Source organism: Ipomoea triloba, chromosome 1, assembly GCF_003576645.1.
Source record: "Ipomoea triloba cultivar NCNSP0323 chromosome 1, ASM357664v1".
Classification (NCBI taxonomy): domain Eukaryota; kingdom Viridiplantae; phylum Streptophyta; class Magnoliopsida; order Solanales; family Convolvulaceae; genus Ipomoea; species Ipomoea triloba.
In genome coordinates, this window is record NC_044916.1 from 28,074,899 (window position 1) to 28,087,591 (window position 12,693).

The 12,693-nt window shown below is 36.6% G+C and overlaps 2 protein-coding genes and 1 non-coding gene across 3 annotated transcripts; all 3 read left to right on the forward strand.

The window, feature by feature from the left end:
* The first annotated feature begins 394 nt into the window (after positions 1-394).
* TRNAI-AAU lies at positions 395-468 on the forward strand. Its single transcript has one exon. It is a non-coding gene; the product is annotated as a tRNA-Ile (tRNA).
* Positions 469-2,153: 1,685 nt separating this feature from the next.
* LOC116011869 lies at positions 2,154-2,573 on the forward strand. The gene has a single exon (XM_031251288.1). It carries the CDS (start codon positions 2,154-2,156, stop codon positions 2,571-2,573), a length of 420 nt encoding a protein of 139 aa, XP_031107148.1.
* A 6,159-nt stretch (positions 2,574-8,732) lies between these two features.
* LOC115998632 (peptidyl-prolyl cis-trans isomerase CYP40-like) lies at positions 8,733-12,693 on the forward strand. Its single transcript, XM_031238257.1, has 9 exons — positions 8,733-9,056; positions 9,783-10,283; positions 10,423-10,510; positions 10,613-10,665; positions 11,196-11,300; positions 11,459-11,534; positions 11,863-11,900; positions 11,976-12,037; positions 12,305-12,693. The coding sequence occupies exons 1-8, from the start codon at positions 8,886-8,888 to the stop codon at positions 12,027-12,029; spliced, it is 1,086 nt and encodes a 361-aa protein (XP_031094117.1). The 5' UTR covers positions 8,733-8,885; the 3' UTR covers positions 12,030-12,037; positions 12,305-12,693.

Here is a 12,693-nt window from a genome sequence, read left to right on the forward strand (position 1 = left end):
GTTTTCCCAATTGAGTCATTGACTATCAGAATCAATGACTAAATTAAAAAAAACTACTATAGTCAATAACTAATTGAGTAGAAACTTCCATAATCAAATACTGACTTGGACAAAATTACTATAGTAGATGACTAAATTGGATATTAATAGAGGTAAAATTACCAAGTCATTTGAATAGATGATTCAATTGGATAAAACTATCAAAGTCGATGACATAATTAAACACAAAAAGTCATTTAAAATTATATCAAGAAAATCACTATAATTGAGGGTTAAATTGAATATTAACCCATTTTATTTGTGGTTCTGCGTGTGAAAATGACGAATATGGTTGGAATTCTTATTCTTAAAACACTTTACTATATATAGAGTAGAGTTAAACATTTGTTCAACTGGCCTATTAGCTCAGCTGGTTAGAGCGTCGTGCTAATAACGCGAAGGTCGCAGGTTCGAGACCTGCATGGGCCATTATTTTTATTTTTACCACACGCAAAATTCATCAGCGCTATTCTGATTGGGATACGCAAACGGTGGGTTGCAATCTGGCAGACTGCAACACAACAGACATATTCCCTTCTTACACTCAGATTCTCTTAGTCCCCTCTTTTCCCCACTTTTCATTTCCCTATCCAAATAATTGAACAACCTTCCCATATCACCCCCCCAAAAAAAAAAATCTTTGAATCAAAAACATCAAATGACTAACAACATTTGCCTCCGATCGAGCTTACTGCTGCCTAAATATGCCAAATGTGGAGTTGGTCAATATAATATTGTGCCACTTTTTGACCTTTTGCTCAAAAGCAACCCCAGGCCAGATTAGAAGAAACTGTTTCTTACATATATAGTTGTGTATAAACAATTTGTTTAGTGCCCTAACAAGACTAAAGTCTTATTGATTGTATTCACACATGTTTCAACTCTCTACAGTGTTCATAGGTAGTGTAGACTGTAGCTAGAGAGCCCCAAAGTCTAACAAACCTATTCTAAAAAGCTTCAAAAGGTGGAATTGGAATTCAGTTTCCACACAACAAATGTTGTTGTCACATGAATGAAAAGTGGGAATTGAACCGTGCTAATTATATTCTGTTGTAAAGGGATCATATCATATCTATTATCCCGTGGCTGGGGAATTGTTGGACGGGGTCAGTAAAGTCCATAAGGGTTAAACTGAGTCTGTCTCGAACAATGTAATGACTATGTAAAGAAATAAATTGCTTTTGGAGTGAGTGGTAAGCACTTGGTTGTAACATATTCACTTTTGTTGCTGCTTAGTTGGTCCTATAGACTATATAAAACCGTTGGGCAAAACCAGGCCCCCATCACCTAGCTTGTACCTGTACGTTTCTCCACAACAGTGGTAGAGTAGCATTGAAGGAATCAAGAAAAAGTACCAAATCCTCAATTATTCCACACCTTGACTCACCATCGGTTCACTCCAGTAAAGATGCCCTTACCTTACTATACCATTGTTTAGGACTCATTAACTATTTTCATTGATCTTTATTCTCCTCTTCAATTCAACTCTGCTGTGTTTTGAAATTAAGGCATGATTATTGTGGACAAATGTTTTATTTATTAATAGAATTTGGTCACATGAGACGAATCGAACTGGTGTGTCACAGCTTGTAGCAGAAATTAGTCCCGTTTGGAAAGAAAAGCTAAACCCAGACACCACACCAAACCAGACCAGTAGCACTACACCTTTTTTCTTGGGGTTTGCCCACCTACACAAACATGCCCTTAAAATCTGCTTTTCCCTATACTTCTTTTTCCCTCCACTTCCATTCCTTTTACCACCTTTACCATTTGGAGGCTTGGAGCCCTTTCTTTCAACCCTTCTCAAACTCTTCACTTTCTTTCCCTCCCTCCCTCCATGTACCCAATGAGATAAAAGAATAGCTCTTCTTCCCCATCGCGTCTAATCAGAAAAAAAATCGAGTTTTGTGTTCAAAGAATCCAACTTTATTACTATTTAACTGAATTCCAGAAATTGGATTTCTGTTTTTTAGCTCGCATCCAAATTCTAGCTGTCATTTCAGTGTAAAGAATATCTGAGTCAGACCCGGGAGGGATCCGAAATTCCATTTCCTCCAAAGATCGAAACTTTTAGGCGGTTTAGTTATCTAGGTAGGGTGGGTGTATTGGCCGGAATGTCGAACACGCCGGTGGTGGATTATCCTCTGCAGCAGCCGCCGCCAATGGTGATGGAGCAGCAGCAAGCGTACGCGAGCCGTACGGCGCACGGGTCGGTGGGACCCGTGATTGGGGTTCTTGCGGTGATTGCTGTTCTCGGGGCAATAGCGGTCATGATCGGCAGATTGTGTTCCGGGCGCCGAATCATGGGTCGTGGCCAGTACGATTTCGAGAGCTGGGTGGAGACCAAATGCGCGTCTTGCATTGACGGCCGGGTCGACCCGCCGCCGCCACCGCGTCCCGCGGTGGCGGCGGCGGCGGCGACTCCCCCGCCGGCCCCCGAGGCGGAAGAAGCTCCCCAAGAAAGCAAGGAAGAAGCGGCGGCGGCGGCGGCCGAGGAACAGAATAATGATTCACGCGGAACAGCTAATTCTTGAAGGGGGTTTAGTAACTCATACACTTCCACCATCTCTCAAATGTTTTTTGTTTTTCTTTTTTCGACCATTATTTCAATTTTCTCTTATTTTCCATTCTCATTTCATCGCGTCCGTCCATTCAATGGCAAGGAGATTGTTGACTGAATTTTGACATTTGAAAAAGCTTGCATTGTGGTGTACAACTTACCCAAAAGAGGCCTCTCCTCATGGACCTCATCACCATAATATAATCTAATCTTATCTTTTTTATTCTCTCTCTTTTTTCAATGATTTTCTTTTATGTTATTTTTTTCTTCACTAAATTGTGTTAAAGCCATATATCATTCATCTAAACTCATAATGACATAAATTAATTCATAAAAATAAAAATATTGTGACACTCATTATAAGTCACTCCGTGTATTAATCAAAAAAGGGTTATAGATATAATTGTTACAATCGAATTCTAAATATACATAGTTATGTAACAAATACCCACAAATTATATAAAGGTTAACAATCGGCCACTTGTATAGATAGAGATACCAATCAACATAAACTTTTATAAGGTGACGATAAGAGTAGTGAGAATATGAAGAAGCAATGGCCGCCCAGTGGACCACCAAACATGAGGCTGTAGAAAAACCCAACAACATCATGGCCTGGTTCGAATCCTTAGCCAACAAATTGGGCTGTGTATACCACAAACAAAAGTCACAACTGCAATATATGTCAATTTACTAGGTTTCATTGGCATATGAATTATGATGTTAGATGGGCCGGTTGCACTCTCTGGGATCGGACAAGTTTCAGTTCTGATCTGTTACGTGGGACGACGTGTTTAAGGTTGGCAAATTATACCAAGGTACTTTGCACTGTGAAGTATAGTTTAAAATGACTTTCAGATTATACATCTACATTATGTATGTGCCTATAAATATATATAACATGGTAACTACAAACACATAATAGGTTAATGACATATAACATGTTACGGAGTATGTGTCTATAAACACATAAATTGTTTAAGTGTAAGTACAAAATATATCAACTACAAATATATAATTTTTGTACCAATATACGTAATGTAAGATAAATTTGGTCCATTAACCAGCTTGATTGGTTTGAGCGGCCGTGCACTAATCTTGTCCTTAAGAGAAGTCGGTAGTTCGAACTCTCTCTTCACTTGTATCGAAAAATCAATCTGTCAACATTTTGCCTCTTAATTGAGTCAGTTCGGTGTGAACAGAGATTCATCTAAGTACAATACAAGTTTAAGAGTGTCTCATACACTTAGGACTTGCTCAGAACTGCTGGAAAAAAAAAAAAAAAAGAACAATTGTGTAAGGTGGCACTGAGTGGGAGCAGAGATTCCTGGGGTGGGGTGGGTGGGGTTTAATTTGTCATTTACTTCCGACGTCAACGACACATATACTGTGGGCACACTGGACAAGACAAAATTACCGCGGCCTCAGCTCCATCTCGATCTCTCCCACACGGCAGCCATGCACAAACGCCAAAGTCCCTCGTGCTTTCAAATCACCCCAGACAAACATTATCCATCAAGACACAAAAAACACAGTACAATGTGCACAACCACGCCGATATATATTGTTCTTAGCGAGGTCGGGCGTTTGTCCATTTTCTCATATATATATTCCGGGCAGTTCAATTAAGCACAATAATCCAACCATTACTAGTACTGTGGCGTGTAAACGTAAGAGAATGCCTTATTTGTGCGTGTCCTCTGATTTTATTCACAATTGTTGGCCTCTCTTTATATGCACATAACCTAAGAAAAAAGGAATTGAAGCAGTACTGTACAACCGTATGTCTGTCTGTCGTCTGTGTTTATTTGTAATTTATTGCCCGCTGCCGCTGCGCTTATGCTGCCGTTGGGTCGATTACTCATTTCCAGAATTCAAAGTGTCCGGTCATCTTTTTCGTCAGATGTTCCCCTGAGACAGTACGTATTAAGCACATTTACTATTATGTACTATGTGCAACCTTACTTCTATTTTAAACCAAATTTTACAATCCGTATTATTATTGTTCATTTCTTTGGGTTTGTTTTTAAATTTACAATTTTTGCTTAGTTTCTTCTTAAAATGTTGAATCTCTAATCCTAAAAGTGCACATGCCTCAGTCCGACGGAGTATTTAAAATTATGTAAATCTGTTGAACACAGATGCTAGACCTTTATTCAGTGCACACAAGGAGCCCCTCACTTTGACATGTTGCTCTCACATTGACAATGATGAGATTTGATCTTTGCTATTTCTTTTCAAATTTCACTCTTGTGATCAACTGAGATGCTCATACTAACACAATTTATGCTTAGCTAGAGATACAATTTTTATTATTATTATTATTATTATTATTATTATTATTATTATTATCTTTTACATATTCAGTGGAAGTCACATAACACGTTCAGACAAATTTCAAGAGATATGATCAAGGAAATGCGAATAAAATAATTGAATTATATTAGTTTGAACTCATTACAAACTCTTTTTATGGATATTTATATAATTCAACCCTGGTTTATGGATATTTATATAATTCATTATGATACTCAAACTAAATTAGGAAGTAATTCCTACTCATGCGTATTAATTACAAATTGATTGGTTGTGAAAATAAGAATATAATATTATAAATCCATAAGCAAATAATCACAGTGGTCCCTTCTAAAAATAGATAAATGCATTCTGGAATTTCAAACTAAAATAGGTTGAAGTCGCCCACTTGGACTGGGGTCAAATACAAGTTTGTCCATGCCTAATCCATCCTTCAATCTCTTACTTTCTTGTGACTCATACCGTGCTTAAAAATGTGAATATTTCTCATTAAAACTTACCTTTTCTTTTGATAGTAATAATTTTATAAAAATAGAGAATTTCAATTTGTTACTTTTTTTTCATGCTGGTTAATCAAAGGAGCAATTCCAATTTCTAATATTGAATTCTAAAGGGTTAAACTCGATCGATCATTTGATATTATTACTTTGCTTAGTCTCTCAGACTCCGACTCATTGATTTTTTAGGGTTAGAATTAAACAAGATCTATAATATGAACTAATAATTAGAATGTTGTTTTCATATTATACTCCTTAATTATTATCTATCAACTACAAAAGTATAAAATTACTCTTTGTAAGTTACGATTATAAAGTAATAGGTCTTAACACAAAATATTAGAATTGGGAAAATGTTCAAATTCACTATCGAACTACATGAAAAATAAATACAATTGTGCCATCAATTTTTTAAAAAGTGTAATTAGATCCTTAAAATGTCTAAAATTATGCAATTTGATCAAAACTGACATGTTGAAGTTACGGTCATCCTATAAAAAATATTTTTTAAAAAATTATTACTTTTTTATTAATTTGACCTCCTTATTAAATATGCCTGGTCAAATTAGACTCAAACTATGTCAAACCGAAAGGCCCTTGATAATGGTTTGACCTATTCACACCCCTACTAATTAATAAGCAAAATTAAATAGCTACTTGGATTAACTTTTTTGGTATTAGAAGTAAAATTGCATCACTAGAGGTAGAGCCACGATAATTTCTGATGCCCGCTGAAAAGTGGGGGACTGCACATCGCTTAACATGTGGACGGATTGGTGAGTAAGTCCCACACCCCTGGAGGAATTAATTGTGATACCAGAGGAGTTATCGTCTTGCAAGGTAAGTGAGTTCATGTTAGTCGATCGGTCGTGGGACATGGTGAAATTACAAGAAATCCTGAGGGACACAATGGACAAGATTCGTGCTATTCCAATTCCCCTTATCCCTAGGCGAAGGATAAGCTTAGTTGCCAAATAGGAGATATAAGTACATTCTCTGTGAAATATGCTTACTTGTCCATTGCAGATACAGGGGAAGACATAGGTCGTTGGAACTGAATTATGGAAGTTGGAATGTTGGGAGAAGGTCAAGACTTTCTTATGGCTAGTCATGAAGGGCACACTTCTTACCAATGTGGAGAGAGGCAAGGGGCATTTTATTACACACACAAGGTGTACGATGTGCTACAAAGAAGATGAAACTCCCATACACCTCTTTTGGGAGTGCCAAGCTGCCCGGGAGATTTGGAGGAATGTGCTCAATCATGCTACTTTCAGCTTTCTGCGAGACTAGATGGTGACTAAGTGGATTGAGAATAACTATTATAGCATGGGGCATGTTGATGGGATTGGTAGCTGAGTTGATTTCTTTTGCTTTTTACTTTGGGGTTGTTGGAGGCAAGGAATGATGAAGTGTTCAGAAGGCGTAAGGAGGAGCCTTAGTTGGTTGTTCATAGGGCTAAGGTGCACACTATTTAGGCTAGAGTGCTCATGAAATAGGGAAGAATCGACATAGCCATTTCTCAATGGATTCGATGGTCGTTGTCAGCTCGGAGTTAGGTCAAGCTTAACACCGATGGGGTAGCTAGGAGACACATAAGAATGGCCTCCGTGGGGGGTTTGCTACGTGATAGTGAGGGGAAGTTTCATGGCAGAGCTGTGGGGCCTAAGGGAGGGCCTGCGACTTTGTCAAGGGTTGTGTCGGCTGCGTGTGGAGATGGATTCCAAGGCGATGATCGATGTGATGATGGGCAACAAATTCAAAGATGGGGAAGGAAATACCCTGGTTGAGGATTGCTTAGGACTGGTAGCGGGTTTTGAGCAAGTCTCATTCTCTCATATCCCCTGAAAGGTAACAAGTGCGTTGACTACATGGCTAACCTTGCTCAAAATGGTGACTGAGACACGATAATGGTGGAGGAACCTCCGGAGGGGCTAGTCTGTCTTCTCAGGAACGCGCGGAAGGCACGACCACCCGTAGAATTAGATAATATTGAGGTTTAACATCTCTTTCTTTACAAAATAATAAGCTTTTTTGGTATTAGATAAATACATTTTATTTTTAAAAGTGTAATTTGACGTTATTAGTTGTTGATTGTTGTAGAATTATATTTATTCATTTTTTATTTTAATTTTACATATTGAATTATTTTTTTAATAAAAACAAAAACAATGATTTAAAAACTCATAAATAACAATAGTGAAAATAACAACAACAACAACAATTATTAAAATAAACTTATTTTAAAATTTATACCTAAAATTGAAAATAATTTAAAGATAATTAATGTCTTTTAAAGTTATTGTACAGATCATATGGTGCGACGATAAACATATAATTTACAAAATATATTCCTACCAACCATTAATACTATTTTCTGGTCGAAACAACTAATAGAAGTAACTATCAACTAACAATTAATTGCCAAACACATTAAAAGCATTAAAATAATTGTATAGACTTTTTTCGACACAATTTACATAATATAGAAGTATCTATATTTGAGGAAGAGTTTTTTCCACTTTTGGTCCTATGACTTTAGTGTTTCCGTCAATTTAGGTACACGACTTTCATTTTGCCACTTTTAGTCCTTGACTTTAATTTTTTTGCCACTTTTAGTCCTTGATTTTGATTTTTTTTCCACTTTAGTCCTTTCGGTCACCCAAGCGACAACTTTTAATTGAAATCAACAAATTGTTGTGCCATTAAGGGTAAAAGTGTATTTTGATAAAGTTCTAAATATATTTATAAATAAAATCAGATAAAAAATAGGAAAAAGAAACGTTATTTGCTTGTTCTGTTTCGCTTTTTTAAGCAACAACTTTTAATCGGAATCAATAAAATATTGTGTCATTAAGTGTAAAATTGTCTATTGATAAATCTCTAAATACATTAAACGTTATTTACCATTAATGGCACAACAATTTGTTAATTTCGATTAAAAGTTGTCGCTCGGGTGACCGAAAGGACTAAAAGTAGAAAAAAATCAAAATCAATGACTAAAAGTGGCAAAAAAATTAAAGTCAAGGACTAAAAATGACAAAATGAAAGTGGTGTACCTAAATTGACGAAAACACTAAAGTCATAGGACCAAAAGTAGAAAAAACTCTTTGAGTAATATTATATGTATTTTAACTTTTTTACTTTGTGCTCAAATAATATGTTTTGATTAATTTTTTATTCATTTCTTTTATCTTTCCTCCATAAAATCAAAACAAATGAAGTACTTTCACCTTAAAACATACCATAAAACCCCATTTTTCATTTCCCCCTTATATTTATTATAATCCATTGTCGCCCAGAGACTGTGAAAGAGGACGCCATTGAAAAATGAGTAGACGTGAAACAGGGGAGCGGTAGAAGTTAGAAATAAATATATATAAATATATATCTCTATATAAATCCACTCGCAAACGCATAGCATAGCAGAAGCTTGTCTAGGGTTTTCACTGACTGTACGCAGAGGAACGGAGATGGGTTGGCCGCGGTGCTTTCTCGACATAAGCATCGGAGGGGAGCTGGAAGGGAGGATAGTGGTGGAGCTCTACAACGACGTCGTCCCCAAAACCGCCGAGAATTTCAGAGCTCTTTGCACCGGCGAGAAGGGCATTGGTCCTAACACCGGCGTCCCTCTTCATTACAAGGCATTATCCCTCCCTCCTCTCTCATAAATTTGAAATGATTTTTGGAAGTTTATTGTGTTTTAAGCATAGTGTTTTTCTTCATTGCCTGCTGTTTAGTTAAATTGAGTTCATATTGTTTTATAAATTTTTGATGATATAATGCTGTGATAGATAGATGTCCTAGTTGATTATGAATAGTAGGTCCCTCTGATAACTTAGGAGAGAGCAATAGTAGCACTTCTTTACATTGCTTTTAGTCCATGTATAACTCTTTGACTAGTATTTTGGTTAAGTTTGAATCCGGACACTCTGGATGTCTATTTTTAAACACTCTCATGTACCAGCTAAGATTAATTTTGGTACATTCTGGTTCTAAAGTATGCCACTACTGTTGGTAGATTCACTTCACTAAAAATAAGTTAATATATCTGCTACATACCTCTTCCTAATCATCCTGATGCACACAGTAAATAATTGATAAAGCTTTCATCTTTATCTACACAGTAGACACCCAATCATTAGATAAAGATTTTAGTTTTTTTTGAAGATATAAAGATTTTAGTTTTAAATTCCAATATTTATCTGTGCCAGAGCTTTATGTTTTGCTGATTGTTGGTACGGTTCTATAGTAAAAGCATAGTCATGTAGATTGAACATTAAGCATTCCAAGGATTTCTGGGAGAGACCTGATGGGGGTTTCTTTGACCAATTGACCAGTTTCTCATGACTCTGTAACACTCGTTGCAGGGGGTCCGTTTTCATCGTGTTATTAAGAGCTTCATGGTACAAGGTGGTGACATTTCTGCAGGAGATGGTACTGGTGGAGAGTCCATTTATGGACTAAAATTTGAAGATGAAAATTTTGAGTTGAAACATGAAAGGAAGGGGATGTTATCTATGGCTAATGCTGGTCCTAACACAAATGGCTCCCAATTTTTTATCACCACCACTCGCACTTCTCATCTCGATGGAAAGCATGTTGTGTTTGGCAAGGTAATAAAAGGAATGGGGGTTGTTCGTTCTGTTGAGCATGTTCAGACAGGTGAAAATGATTGCCCCACTGATGATGTTATAATTTCGGATTGTGGAGAAATACCGGAGGGCGCAGATGATGGAATTGCAAATTTTTTCAAAGATGGTGATATGTATGCTGATTGGCCAGCTGATCTTGACAACAACCCTGATGAGCTCTCTTGGTGGGAGAGTGCTGTACTGTCAATCAAGGCATTTGGTAACGAATATTTTAAGGTATTAGCCATTGCGTAAATAATACGTTAAAACTACTAACAAGATAATACTGAGGGTTCAACATTTCAACCATTAACTGCTGCTACCTCTTTTTATTTATTGATTTATTTTTTGGTTCCTTTGTTTTGCTTTTTTCAAGAAACAAGACTATAAGATGGCTCTTAAGAAGTATCGAAAGGCTTTGCGGTATTTGGATGTCTGCTGGGAAAAGGAAGGGATCGATGAAGGTAAGCTGCTGTGCCCTTAAATATTTATGTTACAGAGTCATACTTTCAAACTATATCATTAAGTAAATACTGACACAGTAAATGTGGTTTGTATTTATGCAGACAAGAGTTTGTATTTAAGAAAGATGAAGTCGCAGATTTTCACTAATAGTTCTGTGAGTTCCTTACCTGTTGTTTGTTCATTTAATATTTGTGTTCTCCTCTCATTGTTAGCATGTTTCAGTGATCAAGGGCCTTTGTGGGATATTTCTTTTGATTGAAGAGATAAATTAGTGGAATTCCTTACCTGCCCCGTCTCCTCCAACTAGCCCATACTCAATATGTTGGATTCACAAAATCTAAAAATGTGAATATTAGTGCTTGTATTCCTTTTTCTGAGTGTACTGTTGGCTTAAATTTCTTTTGTTTTTAAGTGGTTTAATTTAGTTATTCACTTTTCTCATGTTATTAGTTGTTTCTTGTCCTCAAGTTCAGTAGTTTAACACCACCCAACATTTTAGTCTTGAAATATTTATTTAGCACTTGAAACTGTCAACTATTGGCAGCTGCTGATATTTACCTAAATTTTGCCCTTTCCCTGGTTCTAGTTTTGGTCATGTCTTGCTTCTTCCTATATTTTATTCTTCAGTTCTTCACCAAAACCAAACTGCTCTTCAAATACAGATTTATTTATTTATTTATTCAGGCTTGCAAACTGAAACTGGGAGATCTAAAGGGAGCACTCTTAGATGCTGACTTTGCTATGCGTGATGGAGAGAACAATGCGAAAGCTCTGTTTCGCCAGGGTCAGGTTGGTCTTAAGTCACTCAGAACCTGACTGTTTAGTGTTATATTTTGAAATTATAAATGGAATATCTTTTAGGGGGAGCATGTTGCTTGGGTGCATGTTCTTCCCATAAAATGATTTGATATATACTCCTAACACTATAGTCTCACTGACTCAATCAGGCACATCTTGCTCTCAATGATATCGATGCTGCTGTTGAGAGTTTCAAGAAAGCACTGGAGTTGGAGCCAAATGACGGTCAGTATCTTTCTGTTATTCTTCTTATGTTCTCTTCTTTACCAATGTGTATGGCTTTTAAAGATGAGTTCTAAAGGGATGCGATGAGGATTTGCTGCTGTCTAACTATGTTAAAGTTCTCACTAAAGCACCAAAGTTAATTGACCGCTCATTATCTTAATTGATGAAAATGTTCGATTCAAAGATATTCTACTACGCATTGTTCTTTTAATGGTGATTGAGTGAACAATTGCTTTTCCTAATTAACATACAATGTATTAAAAGTCTGGTTGAGATTCTCAATGCTATTACATAGCTGACTTGCTTGCTGTTGCTTACTTGTTTTCAGTGGGGATTAAAAAGGAGCTTGCTACCGCAAAGAAGAAGGTAAATAACAGTAAATTAAGTATTGACTTTACTATTGTGGTGAATTCACAATGCTGATGCGGTTTTCTGTCACAGATTGCTGATAGACGTGATCAGGAGAGAAGAGCATATGCTAAGTTGTTTCAATAGCGTTTGAGGTAATCCTGTTTTTCCTATTAGATAATGATTTTTTTTTTAAATGGTAGCCAAGCACGGTTTGTTGTAGCTCCATTATGTATAGGTGAATTGTAGTATTACTGTTAACGTTTGTGTGCCTGAAGTCCCAATTAACACAGGGGTTCAGGACTTAAGCAACGCGTTGTATTTGTCGATTTCAGCTTATATGATTCATAATGAACATTTCATAAATCTGGTGTAAGTAATGCAATATTTGTACTGATTGATTTCATAATATTGGTTTTCAGGAGGTTTAGTTTAAAAAGGAGAGCAATGGTTAACTGCCTTCCTACATAGATCCAGCCAAGATCATGCGCGGCCAATTGGCCATTTTTTGGCCGAAAGATTTGAAGTGATGGTTGTTGTATCATGTACTAATCTTTGTCACAACAGCAGGCCATTGCCCTGATTAATAGTACTGTCAGTGCCTTTAAAGGATATTTGTCCTGCTTGTTGAACTTTTCAGGCAAATCTCTCTTTTTAAACTTTTTCTATTTTGGAAGAAATATGTTAAACTAAAACACAACTTAGTTTCAAGCCCAGTCATTTATCGTTGCTTGCTTCTTTGTATGTAGCAAGAAGACATATACCAAATGAAAACACAGTTGGGTTGTCATTTGGCCCAAAGGATTGGACA